Raw genomic sequence first — 24,633 nt, forward strand, 5'->3', positions numbered from 1 at the left:
AAGGTGACGTCAGAACTCGTAAAGTATCTTTGAAGAGAATGGCTGTAATACTGATACCCTTAATGGACATGAGAATAACCAAGGAAGACACAACGAATGGCTCGAGGTTCAAGTTTACTAAGACCAGGACGATGATGCACATACGCTACACACCCGAAAATTTTAGGCATGAGTGGATAGGGAGTCCCTTTAGGGAACAAGACAGAAAACGAGGTTTGACCAAGCACAGATGAGGGTATACCATTTATGAGATAACATGTTGTAAGAACAGCGTCACCCCAAAATCTATCAGGAACATGAGTGTGCGTGTGATATCCAATAAGTGGCGATTATTTCGTTCAGCAACACCATTTTGTTGAGTCGTGTTCGGGCAAGAAGACTCTTGAACCATGCCATGTGTTTTAAGGTATGTAGAAAAATTATTAGAGAAATATTATGTTGCATTATCAGTGCGTAGGGTTTTAATGGATGTGTTGAACTGATTTTGGACATAAGAATGAAACTCGTGAAAAATGGAATTAATTTAACTACGAGCTTTCAAAAGATAAACTCAAGTAGCGCGAGAATAATCATCAATGAAAGTGACGAAGTACTGAAAACCCAAAGTGGATTTAACACGACAAGGACCCATACATCAGAATGCACCAGTTCAAATAAAAAAATCGGTTCGTTTTGACACTTTTGGGGGGATAAGATCGTCGTTTGTGTTTACCAAGCTCACATGACTCACAATGAAAATCATTAGAAATAGAAAGATGTGGTCTTATTTGCATCAAAACCGCTAACGAAGGATGGCCTAACCGACAATGAGCCTCCGTGACAGTGGAATCGCATATGTTTGCTATAGGGTGTGACGGTGGAGACATACAGTAGAGACCTCTCAATTCAAAACCAATACCAATTACCCGGTTTATTCCTAGTTCGAAAGACGCAATAAGTTGGGTAAAAGGTTGCATAACAATTGTTTTGCTTAGTAATCTGACTAACTGAACAAAGGCTGGTAGGAAATTTAGGAACAAATAGGGCAAAAGACAATTTTAAAATCAAAGTATTTATTTTAATCATTAAATTATAAATATATGCTTAAAAGTCGATCCATTTTTTTTAAAATCAATCCATTATCTATTATTATTGTAATTTGTCATATAAATTAATAAATTATAAATATATGTTTTAAATCCATTTATTAATTTAGTAAATACATGTGTGTTTCGTTTATTTTGGAATGTGTGCATCGATCACTTAACTTTTGTAATCAAGAATCCGCATGTTTTATATGATCAAATGGTTAAAGAGTTTTTTGCATATGGTTCAACTTAAACACCAGCCATGTGTATTTATTATCAGTGATTACATAAAATGATGCACAACTTATACATTTGATGAATACTAGAGTTGTTTGTGAGAGTGTAGTTAATAGTTATTTGGTTTTTAAAAAATTAATATAATGTGTAATAGTACAAGACATCATGTTGGATGGGTATTTATGTTTCTTTTCAACAAAAAAAAATGAGCTTAAATTCTTTGCTCTTTGCTTCTAAACTTTATACGATCAAAAGTCAAGTACAATAAAAAATAAAAAATTGTTTTGGGGACGTTTTGAACTAAAGACCTCTCTATCTCTATTTTTACAAAATAAATTTGAGATGAAAGATAACTTAATTTTGAACTAAAGACCTCTATAACTTAATTATGTCCACCCATATAGCCCATTGAATAATCAAGATTAACCTTCAAATAGTCAACTTTAAATTGAGCTTGTATCAAGCTTGCTTAAAACTTCCGGAGTCATGTTCAAAGCCAGCATAACCAAGTGTTAACATCAATTGAAAACTCATGAGATTGTTATTTCAGTAAGACTGATCGATTGCACTTGACAAGTTCATCTCTCTATTAATCCATTCCACTTTTAAAGGTTGTAATATTGTGGAAGTTAAATTTCAGTTTTTTTCAATTCAACAAGTAAACAGGTCAGACGGGTTAAACTACTTAAAAATCACCAAAATTATAAAGAAAAAAATTTGTTAACGTGAACCCTTTTGACATGTTACCCGACTTATTAATTCAACAAAACTAAAAGGAAAAATCGATATAACTGTTATGTCCAACAAAACTTACAAGATATGATAAGAACAACAATGACGAATATTAAGAAGCAAAATATAAGCCACCAAACAAACTTTAACGCCTAAAGATAACAAAACATGGATTAATGGAGCAAAATTTAGGCCCAAAACAAAAAATTAACATTTTTTCACACGTTACGCAGCATAAAACAAGATAATTTTGAAACAAAAGAATAGAAGTAAAAAATAAACATTTTAGCTATTCATTCTTGTGAAGCAGAGGCAGATTCTTTCAAACAAGATCTCATGATCTTTCCTAGCTTGGAGCACGCATCTAGACATAATTCCATTGCCTGTTAATCATAATATGTTTAAACGAGTTAAAATGTATGACACAAAAAATCAATCAAAAACATTGTGCAGTTTCATCTATGAATGAGTCAATTGAGGATAAACATTGTCCAAGAAGCTAGCATACCTCATGAATCTTTGGAGTGGACCATTCACCGGTTATTGTGAGTTGAGTAACCTCATTGCAAGACGGTAAACATGTAATCATCAAGCTACCATCTTGATAGTTTTCTTCTTCTGAAATAGGGTTGATCACAAGATTCTTCCCAAGGCAAGACTATACATGGGTCAAAAACAAAAAGTCAGCATGTAACAGGAAAACCTTAAAACAGTCCACAAAATACACACTCCATAAAGAAGACATTAAAACAGAAAACTTGACAAATTATGAAATTACAACAAGCAGATGAAAATATATGTAATTAAGCTGGTGAGTATCATACCACGGAAACTGCAGCAACCAAATCATACATCATAATCCCTGCGTCGGCCAAAGCAAGACTGGCACATGAGATAACAACAGGAAGATCACCTGCAAGAATCATAAATTATAATATAATATGCAATAACCAAACTTTACTTACCCGCCAAATTCAAAAGAAAAAGAATCACCAAAAATAAAGTATTTTTAATACTTACAGCCTCCAGATTCCAAAACTAACGCAAATACGTCGACGGTTGTTTTTGGAAATGTATCGAGCATGATAGCACCCTCTAAAGACTTATGCAACTGTGACGAAATTTCTTTGTTCTCTGATGATGCCTAGCTCATAACAAACATTGAATTTACATAAGAGATACAGAAACTATGAAACAAATGGTAACTATATATATATATATCTTAAAACTGGTCATTTCATAGACATACCTGACCACGAACTGGAGTGGCAAAAGTTGTATAACTAACATTATAATTCAGCCTACCAATATCACTGTACATCATAGCTTTCTTACTTTCCCTGGGCCCAAAACTGATAAAAATATGATGGCAACAGATCAAAATAATAATACAACCACTTCCATTTGATATTCTATAAGTATGTGAAAGCAACTCAAATGTTCATTCTTTAAGCATCTTATTGCAGAACTGATGATATCAATGAAAGTTGTAGCTAGTGTCTAGATAGCAGATACCGATTTACTTTTATGTTTATAGAACTTGTGAACTTTGCTTAACATGTATCTAAAAAAATCATATACGAGATGAACTTACATAGACACGATAACTTTGGTGTTACCGAACTCTGCATAAGCAGACCCTGATGCTGCATTGACCGCACCAGTGCGCAAAACTGAAATACAAAAACAATGTAGCACACAAGTTAAAACACAAACAATCCTCTTATTATATAAAGTGTAAACCCTAAAACAACAAAGTAAACTGTGGTACATCAAAGCCCATAAAACCAAAATACACACCAAACCAATTAAACAATAATTCACCAAATTAAAAACCCCCAAATGCATATGAATAATAAAATTAGGGTTTTTTATTCTTCTTCTTAATGTTTTTCTCCCACTTTTTTATAAAATTAATCTTAGGGACATAACATAAGACGTGAATAATAATACTATAGACAGCCGGATGAATGATCATATCATACAACGGATTAAAATGTAAATAAAATAAAGGAATTGAGAATAATAATAATAATATTATTATTATTATAAAGGTTCATACATGCAGGTCTGCACTGGTGAAAGTCGCGGCCGTCGGGGCGAACCCAATCAACATCGTGGGTGAAAAGAGGTGGTCGGTTCTTCTTAAAGGTGGTCGGAGACGGTGAGTATGTCGCCGGAGCAGCTCCAGCTTTGGCGGCCATTGTATAACAGTCAGACTTCAATTCTTCTTCACCTGTCTCTGATACAAGTATGAACGAATGTGTAACCCCTCTGTTGTTACTTTGTTTTATTATATATGGGCCCAGCCCCACTATATTGGGCTACTCCAATATATTTTTAAGTAAATACTTTGTTTCTATGGGTTGCGTTATGGCGGTGCACCAACGTGGGTTTGATTGGTATTGGTTAAGTTCATTAAAATATTGACACTAAATTGAAAAATATAACATGTCAACACGAGATAAGGACCCTGATCGTTTTCAGTCTCGGGCATTGATAAAACCTGATCGTTGTCGGTCCTGGGCAATGAGTCGATAAGCATTGTCAGTTTTGGGCGTTGAAACGGTGAGTCAAAATGAATTTATTCGGTTTGGTTATGTTCATGATGGTATCGTATAAACAACGTTGGTAAAACCAAAACGTTGTTGCCGATTCGGGGCATTGAGCCGGTGAGTTGACACAAATTCAATTAGTTTCGGTTATATTTGATGCGGTACCGAAACTAAAACATAAAATTAAAAAACAAAACAAAGAAACATTGTCCACCACGTGGCCTAATGGTTGTCCTTCATGTGGCCCAATTGTTTGCCTTTACGGAACCAAAACTCTTAGGGCGCGTTCGTTTCACGAAATGGAATGAAATTAAAATTGGAATTTGCATAGGATTGGAATTTGAAGGAATTTGGTTTGGAATATAGGGGAATTAAAATCCAAATACATTCTTAATGTGTTCGTTTGACAAATGAATATAAATCAAAGTGAGGTTTTTTTTTAAAACAATGATAACGGCGAAAACATTTTAGTTTTTTTAAATTATTTGTTTTTTATTTATATTTTGCGTTATGATTTTTTATTATTTTTTTGAATTTTTTTATGGGTTTTCTATTAAAATCAAAAACCCCTCAAAAAATATTCAAAAATAATAATAAAAAATTCATAACTCAAAATATAAATTAAAAACAAAAAATCTAAAAAAGTTAAAATATTTTATTCGTTGTCCTCGTAAAAAAAATAATAATAAAAAATAAAATCTCGAGATAAGATTCCAATGAATTTTCTTGAATTCCTTCACATTTTGGAAGGATTTGAAATCCCTTTATTTAAAGGAATTTGAAGGAATTGAATTCCAATTCTTTGAACCGAATACACCAAAATGGAATTAAAATTCCAATTCCAACAAAACGAACATGCTATGTCATTGGATTTTAACTCCAATTCCTTTGAATTCCCATAAATTCTGTGAAACAAACACACCCTTATTATTGTAATAATTATCAAATGTGGAAATGTAGAATGGACTATGGTTATGTATGTCACATTCTAGGCCACAATATGGTGACCATTAGGAAGGCATCATTTGATCATAAAAAAAGTTGTGAAACCATGGGAAAGAAGACAATATCATGATCGTGCTACATTATGATATGGTCCAAAGAATTATATAGTATATAAAAAAACTAATTTTGGATTAATATTAGCTGTTAGATTTGTGTGTAACAAAATCCTGATCACTTAAAATCAAAAAATTGCTTCTAGATGCAGAGGTTACAAGCAGTTGCTACCCCACTAGCCAAAATTGACGTATCTGAGCCTTATATAAGAAACAATTTATCAAGCGCCAACATTCTCCAGACGCTGAAGACGAAGAGCAAGATCGAGATTGAGTGACTCTTTAAGAAAATTAGCGACATCAATGTACGATTTAATTGCATATACCGTCAATTAGGGCATAATAAATATTGGTATTCTTCTTGTATGGTGGTTGTCACTATAAACAATTTCTGTAACAGGAAATCAATGGCCTACTAACTGATTTCAAGCCAGCCAAGATATGCATGCATCTCAGCGACTACCATAATGCATCCCGCTTGCGTTGGTTGCTCGTAAGTTTTCATAATTATTTCAAACCTTGAATTGTGTTCTATTCAGTTTGCCCTTAAATTACAATGCTCATGTCTCTACTAATGGTTCTCTGTATAATAAATTATCCTTCTCACTGGACGGGTTATTTACCATTTTTAGTGAACGGGTCGAAGTTATCATTTTATAAAACGAGCCAAGCTTTTCTTTTTTAGTAAACGGGCCGACCTTATCTTCTTAATTTTAGTGATTAGTATCTTTCATGGGCAGGTAACATGCGTTTTGGTTCGGGTCAACACAAGTCTTCTTTCTCGGGTTAGGTTTCTTACAGTACTGTAGACAAGCACGACTACTGTCTTTCAAGCTTCACGTCTAAACTATGTCGTTCTAAGCTTCACCGGATGCGGAACATAGTGCCACCAACTCACCATGGGAAGGGGCCACAACCATGGCTTCTTTTGGCAGAATATGTGTTTTAAAGCATGTATTTGGAAGTATTGGTCAAGATTGTTTCTTTCATATACTGACTACAACCAGTCCATATATAGATTTCAATCTAGGTATTGAAATTGCTAATAAGGTAAATGACAAATTTGGAAAAGCTTGCATCAAATAAATTCTCTTGTATTGACTTTATAATAGTCAAAGGTCATTTTGAAGTCCGTTTTTCTAATTAAATGAGGTTTTCTGAGAACACCCTAGCACAAACAGGGTCATTATTTTCGAGGTTTTGATAAGCAAAGTATCTAGTACTTGTAGTTTGATCTGGCTTCGGTGTATGATTTCCCATTTTACATGGTCCTTGATCCATGAACTCTGAACATTCATGCCTTTCTCTATGGTCCTAAGACTGATCAAGTTAGGATCAAAGTTTACATAGTTGTTTATAGTATGCACTATATTTAATTCATTTACTTCAATTTGTGTTGATGCTAAACATGTTGAACTTGTATCTTAAACATATATATTATTTTAGTTTAAAATGCAAATAATTATAAATTTGTCATTTTGACATTAAACTACCCGTCCACCGGACGGGTATAAAACTAGTTTCTTGAGTTGTTCAGAAGATAGAGGAAATTTTATCGAGGGCATTGTATCCCAGATCAATAGGCATGTCACATTCTAGGTTCGCAAGCACCATGATTCTCATAGAACTTTGCAGTTAGCATGCATCATGCGTATGTAAGAGCGGTATTAGGATAAATGAATTTTTAGAAAATTATTGGCAACATAAAACATAAGTTATTGGAAACAAATCATATATTGTGATAACGAAAGGAGTATTATATCTTATACGACTATCATACGAATGTCGGTATGTATTTTATGCAATTATAAAAACCATTTTTTATTATATTTCCATATAAAATGAGGTAAACCTTTTGTCACCATTTTGATATAGATGACAATTTTTTTTATTAATTTAACCACTTCATTTCATGATTATTTTCATCATTTCGTGTAAAAAAGTCAATTCATATTGTCATTATCGGTTATGAATAAACACATAATAACCGGTAGCATAAGTAGATAAAGCTTACAATCCTTTGAATCGTTTTTCTTTTTTTACTTTTAAACGGCTTAAATTACAATTTTTTTTTGTCACACATGAGATTGAACCCTCAACACTTGTAAAAACAAAGTTTTGTCCAAACACTTTGATACCGGTAGACTTAATGATTTCATTTTTATAACCATTTTGAGAAATGAGTTCTTGTAAAAACAAAGTTTTGTCCAAACACTTTGATACCGGTAGACTTAATGATTTCATTTTTATAACCATTTTGAGAAATGAGTTCTTTATTAAATCCGATAAAGTGACATTGTTAGGTGGACCAACCTGACCTAACCACTAATTTACACTACTCATTTAAAATGAGTAGTGTAAATTAGTGGTTAGGTCAGGTTGAAACCCTAAACCCTAAACCCTAAAGCAAAAAAAAAAAAAAAAAAAAAAAAAAAAAAAAAAAAAAACCGGTTAACCGGTTAGACCGGTTATTAAAAACCGGTTGTAAAAAAACCGGTTTAATAACCGGTTCTAACCGGTTTCTAAACCGGTCCAAACCGGTTTGGCCGGTTTGAGTTTTCATTGACAAAAACCGGTTAATAACCGGTCCGGTTATTAACCGAACCGGTTTTTTTCTGGATAAAAAAAACCGGTCCGGTTAATAACCGAACCGGTTTTTTCAAAAAAACCGATTTGTGCACCTCTACTCATTTTGGCTTGAAAATATTTTTATATGTTACGTAGCTGGTCTAAACTACTAGGTTTGCTAAACATGCTATTGTATATGTAATCAATAGTGAATGTAGTTGGATCTGAATACCATATTCAGATTCCAGTTAATGCAAACCATGTAAATATTATGCTTGGGTGTTTCCCTCTAGTCTAACATCTTGCTAAGCTAACCATGTACATATTGTAAAGTTGATCACTCAAAGCATGTTTCTGACTTTCTCGTGTAAACTAGAAGGGTAATTACAATGATAAAAGAGTAAAGTTGTGACATCTTACTGCTGCCTATAACTATAAAGCGATGGTAACATGCGAAGACTTACAAGTTACAACACACATCTCTATAGATATTCTACAAAGTGGTTCTATGAATAAAAATTAAACGAATCAGCAGATTGATTGAACTTGTGGCCTTTAATCACCAGATCAAATATCAATAAATTAAACTCAAATTTCACTGTGTTTTGGATGATGATGAAATATTAGACACAGAGAAGGATTCGAGCCAGGGTTCAGTTAAGTCAACATCAACAGGTGTTTCATCATCATCTTCTGCAGTCGCTTCTATATCATGAGTATGTGAAGACTCGGACGAATATGATACACTCGATGATGTTGGTTGAAGCTCGCGGTCCATTCTAATAATATAGTCCTGTGTAGCATAATATATGCTGTCAGAATAACAACAATAATAACATATAAATCGATTTGATGTTGTGTACCTGATAACGGTCAAAGGAGAAATTCCTTCTTTTAGATTTTTCTGGTGCAATGGTTAGAAGTATTTGAACAACCTCACTCATTGTCGGGCGTGCATCTGGATCCAACAACAAGCACTCCTTTGCCAAATAAGCCATCACCTGCAATTCTTCTTCTTCAAACTTCCCTTTTAGACGTGGATCCGGCAACTCTTTACTCACCCGCTTGCTATCATGTAAAAGAGGTGTCGCCTGCGCAAAACCAAAACCAAAAACAAAGCCATGAGGCAAAACATACAATTATAATGATTATTATTATATTAACCACTAACCCATATGACAAGGCTCTCCTCCCTGCCTTTGTCAGTTGATTTATATATCGGATGCCGACCACTGATAAGTTCTAGAAGCACAACACCAAAACTGAAAACATCTGACATCAGCGACGCCCGTCCGACAATAGCATATTCGGGTGCAAAATACCCAAACGTCCCCTGCATTCGAGCAGGTGAGCTAGGACAGCTGGGGATACCGTCACTTACTAAACGTTTAGCCATCCCAAGATCAGTAATCTAGTAAAACAGTTATTAAATTTTTATCAGTAACCAAACCATAAAAACATAAAGAAAACATGTTTCATTGACGTTATATAATCTTACCTTTGCTCGCCAGTTTTCATCCAAGAGAATGTTGGTTGATTTAACATCTCTATGCAAGATTCTCGGCGCAGCTGCTTCGTGAAGATATTCTAAGCCTCTAGCAGCTCCGATTGCAACTGCAATACGCGCTCCCCAATCCAGACATTTTTCTGAAGCTCCATCTAGACACTCTCTCAGGTTACCATTTAACATGTACTCAAATACCAGAAGCATTTGAGCTTGTTTTCCATGATACTCTAAACAGTAGCCTAACAATGGTACCACATGACAGTGATGAAGTTTTGACAGCAGTTCAATCTGAGCACCAAATTACAGTTATTGCAAAATATTTTATAGCAGTTTAATCTGAACATTAAATTATAGGTTTTGATGAATATTGTTACCTCTGTTAAAAATGTAACTTCTGCATCTGGGCCTCCTTGAGCTTTAAGACGTTTAACAGCAACGAGTTTACCATCTCTCAGTTGACCATAATACACATGACTGCTAACACCAACTCCAATTAAATTATCATCAGAGAATTTATTGGTTGCAGTTTCCAAATCTGAGTATGAGAAGTTCGTAATTGTTCCTTGTACAGTCCTCGTTTGTTTCCTAAACAAGAATGAAGTTTTGCGTATACACCCTAGAAAACAAAGGCAGAAACATATTTGAGAAAAATAAAACAAAAATGATGTTTTAATAGGAAACAAAGCTCTTAATACTGCAGTTACCTATGACAGGATTGGTGGGAGAGTGGATGGATATTTTGGATTCTGGGATTGAAGCGGTCTTATAGCTTATTAAGTTTGTAGCACTGTTGTAACTTGTGACTTTATCATATGAGGATAAAGGTAGTTGTTTAGGGGAGGTGTGCTTTCGGTAAACATAGCACATTACTGAAGAGAAAATTGCAAGAGTTGTCACCACCATGCATAGTAATAAAATGATTAATATGGCTTTGCTTGAAAATTGTTTCTTTGAAGTCTCGATCTCTGACTCTGACTCACTCAATGATCCTGTTGAGAAGACGTTCAAGTAGCCGCATAATCAAAGATATTTTATTTAATATTTTAGAAATAACTGAACATCAGAATTGTGTTATCAAGCGAGGACAAGTAAATATACCAGAATTGCAATTGCAGGAAGCAAAACAATTGGATTCAGGGCCTGTAGCCACTTCAGGGAGTCTATCACCAGAACAGATGCATTTCCATCTATTTTGACTTGTACCTTCTGCATCAGTAGAGGTGCAATCACATGATGAAGAGCAGGTAGTTGGAATAACAGCTTGCTGGTTCGATTTGTTTGCGTAACATGTACATGTCCACTTGTTTATGTCTGGAGTCCCTGAAACTTCATCTGCTGCAATTAAAGGTAACAAGCTAAGCACAAATGGTTCAAAACAAAGAAATAATTTCATCTTGTTTCTTTTATGATAACAAGACATTACAGTAATGAAACTAACCACAATGGATGTGCTGAATACAGATCAAGCTGATAAAGCAAACTAAAACAGCCTCCAGTTGGAGCTTCATCTATCCGGTCCAAACAGCAAATACTATGACAGAATGAAATGAAATTGGTCAAATGTTCCTTCATATCAGAAAAACAAATACACACACCGACACTCATATTACAGTAGAAAACCACACATAACACATGATAAGTATGCAATTACAAATATACTATGGGCCCTTGTAATCTTTACCATTAAAACCTTTAAGATGTCAATCACCCAAAAGATGCTCTGTGTTCCTCATGGTCAAAACACGATGATTTTAAAAGAAAAATACACCGCAGATACACCTTCTACCATGTTTATGCATACTAACATTGATACAGAAAAAAGAGAAACTGGTATAAATATAGAATGAGATGCTTCATGCTTGTATGACTTGAAATTTGAGGAACAAACATTCTTTTTTCACCTCTTCATGAGTAACAAAATAAGCCCAAAACATCCAAAACCGAATAAACTGACAAAAGATCGCCTCAAAACAAATACAGAAAGATTAAGGAATGCGATAAACAATGAACATGCATAGAAAAGTAAAGATTAGCAGTTACTAAACACCAATGCAGTTTAACATCGATTCAGAACACATAACAATAATGCTAAAATGCTTTTAATATTAAGTGGGGCTACAGATGAACAATACCAAGAATATGTACCGGTTGATAAACGGCACTGGGCCAAACCATTAAACAGGTTTGACAATTACCAAAACTGGAAGGTGAGAGCAGGTTAGCAGAAGCAGACCACAGAACACTAATTAATGACCGACTATAAATAAATGACAGGCAATAATTCAATATCCATGACACATATTAATACAAAAATTGACAAATTTGGTTGAAATGGACATTCAATAGTGACCTAGTAATTAAAAGATGTTTATAAAAATAGCAAAAGATTTCAAGCCCATCAGCCTCACCCGCACCCACTTATCTCAGGCTACGACAGATGCCTTGTGTCTAATCCGAAAACGACCTCTCAACCAATTTCATTTCAAACAAATATATTTATAATAATAATAATTCTATACAATTATCTAACTTATTTAAATAAACAGTAGTAGTGGTTGATTGCATCATTTGCGTACGTTGAAACAGTATTATTGGTTCAACTTCAATAGAGAATAATTTCACAAATAACGGATTTTGTTTGTTAATTAAATTCTTCTTGCCTTCAAAGGCTGTGTGTATCTAATTATAAAATATAAACCCTAGGTTTGGTTGTACTTTGTGTTTGAGTTGTTATACATTTTCTTTGAAAATCAGTGAGTATTGATTGAGAAGACAGACACTGGAATAAATAAAATAGTTAATAAAAATTGAAAAAAATGACGTATTGTACCTGATAACAAGGAGACAGATCCGGACCTCCACCGACGAGGCCGAGTCAACTTAATCCGACATAATGCGTTGAAGAGAGCCGTTTAGTGGCGTAAATTAGTTAATATTTACTTGAACCTCTCGGTAACGGTTTACTACGAGGACCTGAAAAATGTAAGTGTGAAAATCATAATAGATAAAAATTTTGAGGATAAAAAAAGCAGTTTAAGTCACAAGTTTAACAAAATGTGAACTCAAAAACTGGTAATGAGCTTACATAAGAGTTGTAACAAACTAACTAACTAACTAGTAACTAAAAGTATGGATTGTGAAGGTATAGACAGCAGCTTAAGTGAGTAGAAGTAGAATGTTTGTTTGTTTGTTTTTTATATGAAAAAAATCAACGGTTGATGGTGATAATTAATGAAGCTGGACTGTACTCGTGTTAGAGAGAGAGATGCAACGGTCAGTAGTTTAAGGAGTTGCAGAGGATGATGATGGTGATGGTGGTTTTGGAGGACGGAAACGGAGCCAAGACTATACAAATATACAATGAATAATAATATTATTATTATTATCTATCTGCTGCTCGTCTTTTTCACACATCACTAACCATGGTCCCTACTCCCCCACATGCCTCTATTACTTTTTTTCTCAATTACATCTTTAGTTCCTTTTCAAATCTGGAAACACAAAACTAGTCCCTTTTATTTTGGTTGTGTTAAGTCTCGGGTGTGCACTATTCGATTTGGTTTAGTTATTGGTCTAAATCGAAATCGAAGTCATTGATTTGGTTTATTCCGTTAATTTTGTTGATTTTTGGTTCGATTTGGTTAATAAATAATAACCAAAACCTAAACTTTGGCTAAATTATTTGCTTAGAAATACATGAAGTAAGGGTATAAATACATGTTACTGAAGTATAAAACATTAAATACATAAAATTGAGATATAAAAGCTAGAAATATATGAAAATATGAATGGTTTAGTTTGGTTAACTCGGTTACGGTTATTGCTGACACTATTAACAACGGAAATTTGAGATATTATTATCTAGTTTAACCTCATACATTGCAAGTAGCAAAGTTAAATTTCAAGTAAAGTTATTGAAGTAGTTCAAGAACTAAAGCTTGCTAGAGCTCCTTTGAAAATTTTTTAGTCGAGCCAGGGTTGGATGGTATAATTGTCAAAATTTATCACATTGTTTTACTATTTTTACGTTATTCAAGGTCGTATAAAGTTTTATCATTTGTGACTTACTTAAAACGTGGTTACAATAGTTATAGTTACAATTAGTATTTAATAGCTAAACCTGTCAATTTATATTTAACAAGGGGCTGAAATTATAAATTATAATTTAGATTGGTTTAGATGAAATCGTTGTTGGATGTTGGGGCAGTCAAACGTAATTCCTTAGGGTGTGTCCCCGGTAGAGGACAATCGGGTGCTTAAAACTTAAAAGGTGGTATAACTTGAAATACTTCCCTCTTAAATTTTATAACTCCTTTGCTTTTTTTCATGTTTTGTTTTTAACCCCCTCGAATTCGCTTTTCCGTTTCTTGGAAAGTGAGAAGAAATATGCATCTTGGTTTTTGAATTTTAATAATTTTATAATCATTATTTTATATCCAACAAATGAATTCTGATGATCACACCTGGATTTTCTAATTAAACAATGGCAAAGATTAAAAAAAAGTACTATGCTAAAGTAACTTAATTCCATTGAGTTTTACTAAATATAATATATCATGTACTCCTACTAATTTAGTTACATCATTTTTTTTTTACTCTACTTTACTTGTTAGACGTGATATTTAACATACAAGAGTCACATTTAACCAAACTTTTACAGAACTAATGGATGTGTGTCACACTACAACCAATTTGTGGTGGTTGTCACATCTGCATTTATCCAATATCAGCACGGTGCTAAAAACCTTACTTTTTTTTCCTTTGCTGTCTCCTGCATGGTTAAGCACCAAGCCACCAACATCCTGATTTTAGCATCTTGCGGTACCACATGAGGTGGGCGGTGTTCCCTTGTGGTGTCACCATTCGACCTCACTTTCATCCCTTGTCGTCTTGCATCCACTCCCCCTTCCCCTTATAAATGATTCATTGTCTTTTGATAAAAGAGTGTGATATTGTATGTCGGTTTTATTATGATACAGGTTCAAATCAAGCCTATGATTAGTATTATGGTTTCTAGATTCTCGTAACTGATTGCTTCAATTACAAATTCTTCAGTTTATTTAAGTATTAAGAGAACTACTCCCGGTTAATCATGAGGAAATAGTCGACTTTAAATGTTGATGGATTCAACTAACTTCAATTAAGAAGTTAACTAGCTAGCGGGCTTTATCATTATCACATAATCATTTTTCATCTTATCGTATATATCTTTAAGTCCTTACATACATCTACTATCTTTATCACGTGGTTTTATTCATAATCTTGCATGCTCCATCTTTTCATCGTAGCCTTTGCATCGACGTAAAAACAACATAGGATAGTTGTTGGACCATCGATATCTCTCGCGATCAAACCATGTGTATTGGACCTATTGGTTAGATCATTCAGAAAAAACCTACTATGTTTGACCAAGTAAACTATTTTAAAATCCTCATTTGATTTAGTTTTAACATGTGATAAATTCATCAACTTCGTGACAAACTTAACGATTTCTGTCGCATAATAGCCAAATTGGTGTATTCGTAACTTAGTGTATATCTTCATGTTCAAGTGAAAATTTCATGGTTTACTTACATAAAAAAAATCATTAAAGGTTCATTCAATAAAATTACGGTACTAAGGCATTTAAGAAAGCTAAACCTAACTAGTTTAATTAATCAGTAACTAAATAAATCAGAGGCCAGTTAGGTGGACATAATGTACTAAAAGAACATATATGAAACCACTTGGCTAGTTGACTCATGGATTAAAGAAAAATAAATAAATAAACCTAATCATCATTTGACTGTCGAGTGTCGACTTTGATTTGCAAATTGTCCTCTTTGTGAGGGGATATTGAGCTTGACCAAAATGGGCTGACCTAAAATGGCTTTGAGCCCACTTGAACTGCATAGTTCATAGGAAAGAGATGTTGGGTTTAATCCTAATGGACAGGGCTCAATGGGTTTGAGCATATTAATAGGTGCACAAATCAAGTTTTTTTTTTAAAAAAAAGGAAAACCAGGTAAACAAAGTTAAGAACTGGATCGGGTATGATCGAGTTTTTGACCGGTTTGGCCAGGTTTTTATCGGTTTTTGGCCATCTCGGGTCTTTACCGGATAGAGGTGGAAGTGGAACCGAACTGGATCGGGTATGATCGAGTTTTTGACCGGTTTGGCCAGGTTTTTATCGGTTTTTGGCCATCTCGGGTCTTTACCGGATAGAGGTGGAAGTGGAACCGGTTCTAGTGGTCTGGACTTCCGGTTCAGCTTCGGGTCCGGGAAAGGCTTCTCTGAGGAACAGGAACCTTGCTTGTACCCGAAGGTCAGGTAGGACAGGTCAACTTGAACTGTATGGGAATTGGGATATCGGACATGTGGCCTCGAATCGTCTTGTAAAGTTTTAAGAATATAACAGTTCATTTGTTTTATGAGCTATAACCTTTTTATATATTCATTTTTAAAAATAAAACATATTACAAAGTATTAATATGAAACAACAGCTCATATGTTTAAATAAAAACTAAAAGAAATTACAGAAGCGAACACGTTATACCTATTGGTCTAGTCTTATGATGTCTCACATCACAAATGTAAGGTGGTGCCTAATGAACTCATCATTTCTACAAGTAAAAAAAATACTAAAAAATGTAATTTGAAAGGGTTTGTTTCATGTAAACCAGATAAATTATCGCATATGAATTACATTAGATACAAACCCATCCATTTTCTTGATTTGTAAGAAGAATACAGTTGTAGCAAAAGCCAATTCCCAAATGAATTATTCCCTTGAAAACCAACCAACCAACCAACCAACCAATCCAATTGAGAAAAATATACCCACAAAAGTCAAAACATACGTTTTCTGCACTTTTCGTAGTAAAACCATTACACAAAATAGAAAGAAGCACCTTTAGAATAAGGCATCATCTATCATCTAGGCTGAGGTAGAGGAAAAGAGTATATTGACCTCAATGATTTCTTGTTTTTGGGAGAGTTGTTAACCATAGACGTTGATGGACTCCTGCTAAAACACATTGTCTGAGACAGGTTAACCATGTCCACCATCGACTGTGTCTGGTAGCTCTGTATCTGGCTCGTCATTCCAGTCGAGTCGCCCCTAGCCGTCGCCCGCTGCCATGAATGCGAGCTCAACCCTGACAAAACGTAAGCACGTCCTGACGACTCGTACACTCTTCTGGTCGCCATTCTCTCTTTCATTTCCCTTAATTCAGCAACCAAACCGATGCACAGCCGATCACCTCTACGAGCAGACACAGATTCCGACAACTTTTTCCGGCAATCTTCAAGCACTGACGTTGCCGCTGCTAGATTACCACGTTCGGCTGCCACTTGTGCTTCGGCTATCGCACTGGCGGCTCTAAGCCGGTTCCTTTGTCGGTCAACTTCAACTGACACTATTGGTTCTCCCATAATTGACTCGGGTCTCGAGATTATTACATCTTCGTTTCCACCAACTGTAACCGTTGTTTTCTTTATCGGGTCCTTGTGAATAACCTTGAACTTCACCAATGACATTTTGTCATCTGATTCTCCAACCGGAACATCCATTGCAACAAGAAAATCTCTCTCTTCCTCGGCATACAAATCACCGACTTCAATAAACCCCGATCTTCCATTCTCGTTCATACCAACTTTGTAACTCCCGGCTTTAATAGACCCCAGACGCAACACGGGATGAACACACTCAACTTCAACCCGTAACTCTTGAACCACAACACTCAAAAGCCCACCAATACACTGAGCAAAAGCGTCTTGCATCACATTCTCAGCTTCTATAAATGAAAACATCCCTCCAGAATGTTCCGAGATAGAGTGCATTGCAGAAGCATCATGATCCATACCAAACCCAAATGTGTGAATCGGTATGCAGGTTTCGTCTTTCTTACATTGCATAGAGGACGGAAGAAGAGTCTGGTAATCGGTTTTTGACCCTGTCTTTCGCGGGCTGATGCTGGTGTATGTGTCTTGCCCGTCTGACAATAATATCATACTGCTTACTGGATTCTTGAATTTCCGCTCAGTCATCACTTTGGTTCCCTTTTTTAGGGCTTCAGCTATATTAGTTCCACCATTAGCAACCAATGAATTAATCATTTGCAAAGATTCTTGCTTCCCGGTTTCAGTCATACGGCGAAGTGGGAAAAGCCGACGAGCTGAAGAAGAAAACGCTATAACCGAAAGCCGGTCCAATGGTCCAAGATTTTGTACAACAAAACCCATTGCTTGTTTCAATAAAGCAATCTTTGTACCTGTCATGCTACCACTAATATCAAGTACCGTCACTAGATCTATCGGTGCTCGGGAATTTAGATTTCCTTTAGTGATAGGAGCTTTGAGATTTATTAGGATGCCGAAATTATCAAAGCATGTTGATTTTGCTAACGCTGAAATTTCAGGGTATGTTTTCATTTCTACCCCTCCACAAGAATCAAAATCACCAGATGGCATTTCTTCAACTTTATGATTGACTAATTCATCATCATTAAAAACAGGTGGCTCGGGGGCTTGAAATAGTAAAGGGGCACTACGGCCAGAGTACAGTTGTTGATGTGCCATACCTTGTAAAGCCATCCATGAACCAGAATTTGTACTTGATTTCACACGAGAAGAACCGGATCTCTCTAAAGGAATTTCTTTCCATTTTGCACGACAAACGGGACAGACTCGATTTCCATGTTTTACATTTGATGTAATGCAATGGAAATGGAAGGAATGTGAGCATTCTGCAGTGAAGATTGCATGACCGTCAGTTGCTTTCATTGACGTCAAGCATATTGCACACATTTGCTGCAATCCAAATAAAGTTTTTTAGTAAAATAAAGAAAACTAAAATTTAGAAATTCAAAAATTAACCTGTATTAATAATAATGCATTTAATGCTTCTAAGATGACATGAATGGGAGCATGGACAAAGGCTCTACAATGATTCTTATGTGCATATCATTTATTAGCATATCCCCTATTTAGCTTCCAGCGTTTCCTTGTTTTATATTACAACATGATAACTAATAAATATTAAATAATATAAAGATTCGCCATAGGTAGGGTTTCTGTTTATGCTTATGTTTGTTGGTTCGCTTTATTTCCAACTATATATTTTTCCTCTAAATCACTAGATAAACTTCAGTTTGAAGCCAAGCAAAGTTGAAAAAGTATCGTGATTTCGAAGCAACCTGTTTTTTTTATATTATGATTGCAAGTCATACCTAACTTCCATTTTTAAGTAAGTAATCTCTGATTCTCTGCTTGCTTTTATTGTTTACAAACGACAATTCATTATTTTAGGAAAAACAAATGAAAGCAACATTATATTTAATGCAGTAAACTTTTAATTTATTTTTCTTTTGAACAACTAGGTATCATCTTTTAAAAGCAATGAGGTAAATATCTTTAACCACCACAAATTTATCGACGGTCATATGAAATCGTGTTGAATCAAATCATGAAAGCTGAAAATCACTTTGGCATAATGAGTAGACATCTTTTGGGTGGCCAACTTGTGATGTGGGTGCTACTTAATGATTAAAAAATGTAACCTTTATAAAGCAAAGATCATTAAGCAACTGGTGTTCCAATGATGAGGTTTCAAGGCAATAAAGAAAAGCATACGCGTCATATAGTCAAAAGCAATAACTTGTATAAAAAGAATTAGAAATCAATAAGAATAAGGTAAAGATTTTCCACGGTTTTCAAAGCTAAACTTACTTTCATCAATTTTATGCAGCATAAGTAAAGCTCAAAAGTGTTAATTCATCTATATGAAAAGGGGGTGAGAGGTTTTATGTGTAAAAGTGAAGGTGTTGACCAGACAAAGCACTTTACCTTCAAGAAGTTGAAGTGAAAAAAAGAATAACAGTATTAATTATTAAACTATTTACTACCAACCCAAACAAGTTTGACCAACTTTGACCCTAGCGTGTTCTCGCGTTCTTAAATCAAGATTACGAGTTTTAAATTCGACATTACACATTAATATATTCACTTAATTATTATGGAAAGACCATTATTAACCAATGCAGCATAGTACAACCTTTAAAGGGACATTAGGGTCCATAAAGCCATTAAGGAGTTGAAAACAACTTGACAACAAAACCAACCCATCACTATCTTCATACCCACTTCTTGTATTGTATAATCACCATAATTAACCACTACCTAAATATCTTTTGTTTACATCACAAAACTATACCTAGCCAATCACAAGTGGTCTAATAGAATTTTCTTTTCTTTTCTATTATTTTCCATTTATTAATTTATTAATAATAATATCACACTGTAATCCACTAGCTTGTCTAATATACTCTTATGTCATAAAATGAACAACTAAATTATATCTCTAACAATTAACAAACGCAAATAATAATAATAATAATAATACCTTAGAGGACGACTTAATGCCGTATTTGGACATATGAAGACCGGAAGACGACGGAGTGGGAGTGGTCGGCATTCGATGGCGGACATCGGAGGATCTCGGCGGCGCGTGAGAAGACGGCGAGCGCGTGGAGTCGTCATCGTCGGAGGTTTTGGGATGATAAAGACACGTGTTCAAGCCTAGAGCAAGCATCAGCTTCCGCCATTTGCTTTCACCTCCCATAACTTGAAGAATAATAATATGAAGCAATGGATATTATTATTATTATTATTCAATTTATAGATCTTGTGAGGCAAAAGCGGTTGGTGAAAAGCAAGAATAATATCATCATGTTAAAGGATTCAGGTTCGATGAATATACTACGGTGAAGTGAATATTATTTGGTTTTGGATTTGGTTTTCCCCAAATTTATTTGCATCGTCTCGAAATTAGGGTTCGTGGAGATTGAAATGAAATGGAAGCGTATGGGTTTGTATTGGAGTTATAGTGGACAGAGGTGGGTGGGTGTGAGGGTAAAGCTGGAAAACAGCTTTATTGGATATAAATGAATTTAATTAGGTGCTACTATTTATTATTTAATATTATATTATAAAGTTATTACTTTGTATGAATGAAATCTTGTTTGACTTTACAATTGTCAGCTTTCAGTTTTCCAAATAATATCAATCTGTATTTTATTTTTTTATTTAACGAATTTTATTAATCATCAAACGGTATAGCAAGAACTAACCAACCGAGACAAATAACAACCCGATCCGACCGACTAATAAATAGCCTTACAAATTATAAGGCCACTAGGCTGCCACTTATCCCACGTTATTTTCTTCATTATCGATCTTATATTGAACCAATAAATACCCCAAAGCTTATTATACCTTCCACCAAAAGTAACAAGATTCACTGATTTTCCGTTAAACACGTCATTGCTAGCCGTCCATAGACACTATAGTGTGATGAGATAGGCGCCATTAAATGTTTTTGCCTTTTGTTTTAGAAAGTTGTTTGTGTTTGTATAATTCCAATAAGTCTCGAGTGCAAAAGGCATGGAAGTTTGGGCTTGTACACCATAGAACTTAAATATGCTCCGCGACTCATTCACTTCACCACACACCGGGCATATCACCAACGGTGTGTTTGTGTATGTTTCATTAGCAAGCGCCACCAAATATGGAATTTGTTCCATTTCTACCCTTTATGCTAATATTCTTACCTTTTTGGGACCCTATTATTCTAAACGTACTCGTAGCATAAAAGTGTATTAAATTGTAAGGATGATCAAGTCGATATTATCATGGTTTTAGATTTTAATTTTTTTTTTTTAATTTATGGATTTAATTCCTAAACAATAAACACTTTTGATTCTCATCATGTTAAATTGAGATGAATTATTTATTTTACTACTAATTTTGTAGGAAACTTAAATAATAAGAAATGTAAAGTTGGACATAAGTAGAAAGATTGGGTGGGATTTCGCTGTTTTGGGTTTTGACCTTTTGGTTATTTAATTAATAGATTTTTTAAATCATGCAATTATTAAAACCCTCCGTATTTGATTTTTTAACTTATATAGAAGCATTTCTAATTGGGAACTCAACTCATAAGTCGTCTTTAAACTTGTATGGCCTTTTTGGGCTTCCATAGGCATTGCGATGGTTATCGTGTCTCATATCTTATGGTGCATCCAAGATGACCGACGAAGAAAGATAAATCGGGTTTGGTCATTTGGATTATCAATCCTTTAACTTTATCATGTAATACATATTATATGAAAAAGAAAGTTTCAATATATTCTATAACTTAAAATCAATCTCCAATTTTTTATTGGAGTTATTAGAGTATAGTATTTAGTGTTTTAGTATCAATTATCTCTAAATACTATACTTAAAATACAATTTTTTTAGTCGAGAAATAACTATACATACAATCTTTTTCTTTTTTAATTTTTTTTTCTTTTTTTCATTTTTAATATTTTAGAATCATAAATTCAACACAAATTCACTAGCAAAAATAAATTGATTGACTTTTGGCCTTGGTTTTAAGGAAAATTGCAAGAAATGCCATTCCTTGATATTATCGAAAGAAAGAAGGGGTTAAACGTTTCTGGTCAGCGTCACCGAGTTTGGACTTTGGACCCGAGTGATCCAATGCCGGTTTTCATGTTGACCCACTTGAGTTGTACCCAGCATGCTCTTTTATTTTATTTTATTTTTTATTTAAGTCCACTCATTTCTAATGGATATGATAGTAACATATTCCAATTTATTTTTAAAATATCATAGTACACAGAATAACTGTGATGTAACTTTCAATTAAATAAAAATCATTATTTTATTTGTCATAAAAGTCATTATACAAAACAAAGTATATACAATCGAGAAACATATTTTCTACGACCAAAAAGTCTGCAAACTAGTGTATTTAACATGATCATCCGTCGTCAAGATTGATCGAACAAAAACATTGTAGTTTTATTGAGCTTACGTGTTTGACACGTTTCCCTTAAAACAGTTTTCACGTGGGGTACAATAATATTAACAATTTGTACTGGAAGAGATAACAACCGAGTCTAAATTTTCTTGTGAAACATTGTGTTCTAATAAAAAGTTCAAGCATCAACTTCGACTAAGGTAAACCACCAAAATGGTCAAAATGAAAAAAAACCACCAAATCATGTAAGTATATGAAAAACAATAGTTAAAATTTTTATTTGATTGACGCGGTAGCTTGGGTTGGGGGCTCGGATTCGTGGGTTTGGTTGGGAGACTCTTTAGGGTCTTTTCAGTGAACTAAGTCAAGAGGACTCTTGTGAAAAATAGAGATAACAACATTAATTATGTTTTGAAGTGGTGTAAGTGGGTGCTAAATAAATGTAATATTCACGTTTGGAGGTCTGAAATGAACCGGATTCCGACAAGGGAGGCTTTGAAGAAATATATCAATTCAAAACCAAAATCGTACTTTATGTGATTAAGAGTTTGAATCGAATGAGCATATGTTTACAGGTTGTACAGTGGCGACTGTGGTTTGGGACTTTATTAGCCGATGGTGCAAAGTTCCTCCAGTCTTCGGCATCTCAGTTAGAGACTTACTAGATATGCATTGCTCGGTGGGGGTTAGAGACCAAGAGAAGGAGGCTTGTCATGGTATCGTGATCATAGCGTTATGGGGAATATGAGAAGAAATGACAAATTATTCGGGGGCAAAGAGGTGAGGTTAGAAGAGATTATTGACGATATAAAGTCTCTAGGTTTTCTTTAGTTTAAACATAGAGCCAAAAGAAAATCGATTGAGTGGTCATATTGGTGTAGTTTTAAATTGTTGTAACAGTGTTGGTTTTTGTTTAGTGTGCGTGTTGTTTCTTGGCCTTGTGTCCGTTTGTCTATAAAAGTCTACTGTTTGGTAAAAAAAACAGTAGCAATCGAGTAGTGGGAACTGAGTTGCTACCCATTACCGATAACTTAGCTCTGCAACAACCCGTGAGCCCATCAAAGGTAACATCTCACTGGTCGATCATAACCATCAAACTTATAAAAACATAAAGACGGTTATTAAGCAAAAAATAAAAAAAAAATTCCTTTTGTCATAAAATAAATAAACTTTTTTTCTCATTAAATATACCTAAAATAAAGAGAATATATTAGTTAGATGTATCGAGAGAATTTCTAAAGTTCTCTTAGCGAAAAGAATTCACAGTTTGTCATTTTTATTTGGTATAGGTTTAGATCAGAGAGAAATGGACTTCAACCGATAGGAAAATAGGTAAGGAAATGGTGAAAGTAACATAACGTTTATATGACATTGACATGGCATTAATATATACTCATGGGTTTATCAAACAACCAACTTTTCTAGTCAAAAGTGTCTATGGAGTGGTTAAAAGTTATATATAAAATTTGGTAAATTGTGTTTACGTGTTTACTGTTTACGTATTTTTTTTTCAACGGCCAACTAAGTAATGCCGGGTACTTTATACGCGGCCCCCATTGGCTAAAGGTAGCCCGAGCCGACCACTAGTCCGGACGGACGGAGCCCCTAGTGGTCCACCTATTAAACACATGGGAAAAATGTCCATCAAGTTGTTTTTTTTAATTTTAATATGTTTATTTTATAAATAACTTTCTGCTTTATATAAGCACGTGACGTCTTTGATGAAGGCTATATTTTAACAATGGATTTTGAATAGGGCCGTCCAAACCGCTCATCGCTTGCCGCTCGTTCGGAAATTGCTCGGAAACTGCTCGCTCGTTTTTCGCTCGATTGAAAACGAGCCGCTCTGCTTGGTTCGGTTTGTAAACGAGTCAAGCAACGAGCAAGGATTCGCTCGGTTCGGTTCGGCTCAAATATTTTTAGTATGTTTTATTATATTTATATACACTTAGAATTATATATATACAAAGATATATTTAATTTTATAAGTAATACTAAAATATTGAATTATATTACTTGAAATATCAAAAAAAAAAAAAAGATATAATAATGCAGCACACAGCAGTGGTATAACACTATGACTAACATCAAACCCTAAATAACA

The 24,633-nt window shown here is 34.4% G+C and overlaps 3 protein-coding genes across 7 annotated transcripts; all 3 read right to left on the reverse strand.

Moving 5' to 3' along the window:
• Window positions 1–1,648: 1,648 nt before the first annotated feature.
• On the reverse strand, window positions 1,649–4,305 carry LOC143633077 (exosome complex component RRP41-like). The gene is made up of 7 exons (XM_077101434.1): window positions 4,099–4,305; window positions 3,631–3,709; window positions 3,286–3,388; window positions 3,057–3,180; window positions 2,861–2,949; window positions 2,545–2,694; window positions 1,649–2,419 (listed from the first exon to the last, which is right to left on the reverse strand). The coding sequence occupies exons 1-7, from the start codon at window positions 4,238–4,240 to the stop codon at window positions 2,330–2,332; spliced, it is 777 nt and encodes a 258-aa protein (XP_076957549.1). The 5' UTR covers window positions 4,241–4,305; the 3' UTR covers window positions 1,649–2,329.
• A 4,250-nt stretch (window positions 4,306–8,555) lies between these two features.
• Window positions 8,556–12,571, reverse strand: LOC143633141 (receptor-like serine/threonine-protein kinase NCRK). 5 transcript variants are annotated; one of them, XM_077101485.1, is made up of 9 exons: window positions 12,555–12,571; window positions 11,163–11,255; window positions 10,823–11,059; window positions 10,429–10,713; window positions 10,099–10,340; window positions 9,716–10,012; window positions 9,389–9,628; window positions 9,081–9,308; window positions 8,556–9,010 (listed from the first exon to the last, which is right to left on the reverse strand). In XM_077101485.1, the coding sequence occupies exons 2-9, from the start codon at window positions 11,230–11,232 to the stop codon at window positions 8,813–8,815; spliced, it is 1,797 nt and encodes a 598-aa protein (XP_076957600.1). In that variant the 5' UTR covers window positions 11,233–11,255; window positions 12,555–12,571; the 3' UTR covers window positions 8,556–8,812. The 5 variants fall into 5 exon arrangements, with proteins under 5 accessions (XP_076957600.1, XP_076957604.1, XP_076957599.1 ...); XM_077101489.1 differs by lacking the exon at window positions 12,555–12,571 and adding an exon at window positions 11,857–12,172 and having other exon boundaries at window positions 10,823–11,044; XM_077101484.1 differs by lacking the exon at window positions 12,555–12,571 and adding an exon at window positions 11,857–12,172.
• A 3,839-nt stretch (window positions 12,572–16,410) lies between these two features.
• Window positions 16,411–20,648, reverse strand: LOC143633142 (E3 ubiquitin-protein ligase WAV3-like). Its single transcript, XM_077101490.1, has 2 exons — window positions 20,106–20,648; window positions 16,411–18,514 (listed from the first exon to the last, which is right to left on the reverse strand). Exons 1-2 carry the CDS (start codon window positions 20,322–20,324, stop codon window positions 16,637–16,639), a joined length of 2,097 nt encoding a protein of 698 aa, XP_076957605.1. The 5' UTR covers window positions 20,325–20,648; the 3' UTR covers window positions 16,411–16,636.
• Between the last annotated feature and the right edge of the window lie 3,985 nt (window positions 20,649–24,633).

This window comes from Bidens hawaiensis, unplaced genomic scaffold, assembly GCF_021521415.1.
Source record: "Bidens hawaiensis isolate Kalapana, Puna unplaced genomic scaffold, B.hawaiensis_p1.1 tig00006617_1, whole genome shotgun sequence".
In the NCBI taxonomy this organism is placed as follows: domain Eukaryota; kingdom Viridiplantae; phylum Streptophyta; class Magnoliopsida; order Asterales; family Asteraceae; genus Bidens; species Bidens hawaiensis.

Excerpts from the sequence above, each read along its gene's own strand:
- LOC143633077 (XM_077101434.1), bottom strand. The coding sequence starts at position 4,240 with ATGGCCGCCAAAGCTGGAGCTGCTCCGGCGACATACTCACCGTCTCCG. Across the intron at positions 3,181-3,285 it reads CCACTCCAGTTCGTGGTCAG|GCATCATCAGAGAACAAAGA; the intron begins GTATGTCTATGA and ends GTTATGAGCTAG. Across the intron at positions 2,420-2,544 it reads CCACTCCAAAGATTCATGAG|GCAATGGAATTATGTCTAGA; the intron begins GTATGCTAGCTT and ends TATGATTAACAG.
- LOC143633141 (XM_077101485.1), bottom strand. The coding sequence starts at position 11,232 with ATGAAGCTCCAACTGGAGGCTGTTTTAGTTTGCTTTATCAGCTTGATC. Across the intron at positions 10,341-10,428 it reads TCCCACCAATCCTGTCATAG|GGTGTATACGCAAAACTTCA; the intron begins GTAACTGCAGTA and ends TTTGTTTTCTAG. Across the intron at positions 9,011-9,080 it reads TCTCCTTTGACCGTTATCAG|GACTATATTATTAGAATGGA; the intron begins GTACACAACATC and ends TATGCTACACAG.
- LOC143633142 (XM_077101490.1), bottom strand. The coding sequence starts at position 20,324 with ATGGGAGGTGAAAGCAAATGGCGGAAGCTGATGCTTGCTCTAGGCTTG. Across the intron at positions 18,515-20,105 it reads GCATTAAGTCGTCCTCTAAG|CAAATGTGTGCAATATGCTT; the intron begins GTATTATTATTA and ends TTTGGATTGCAG.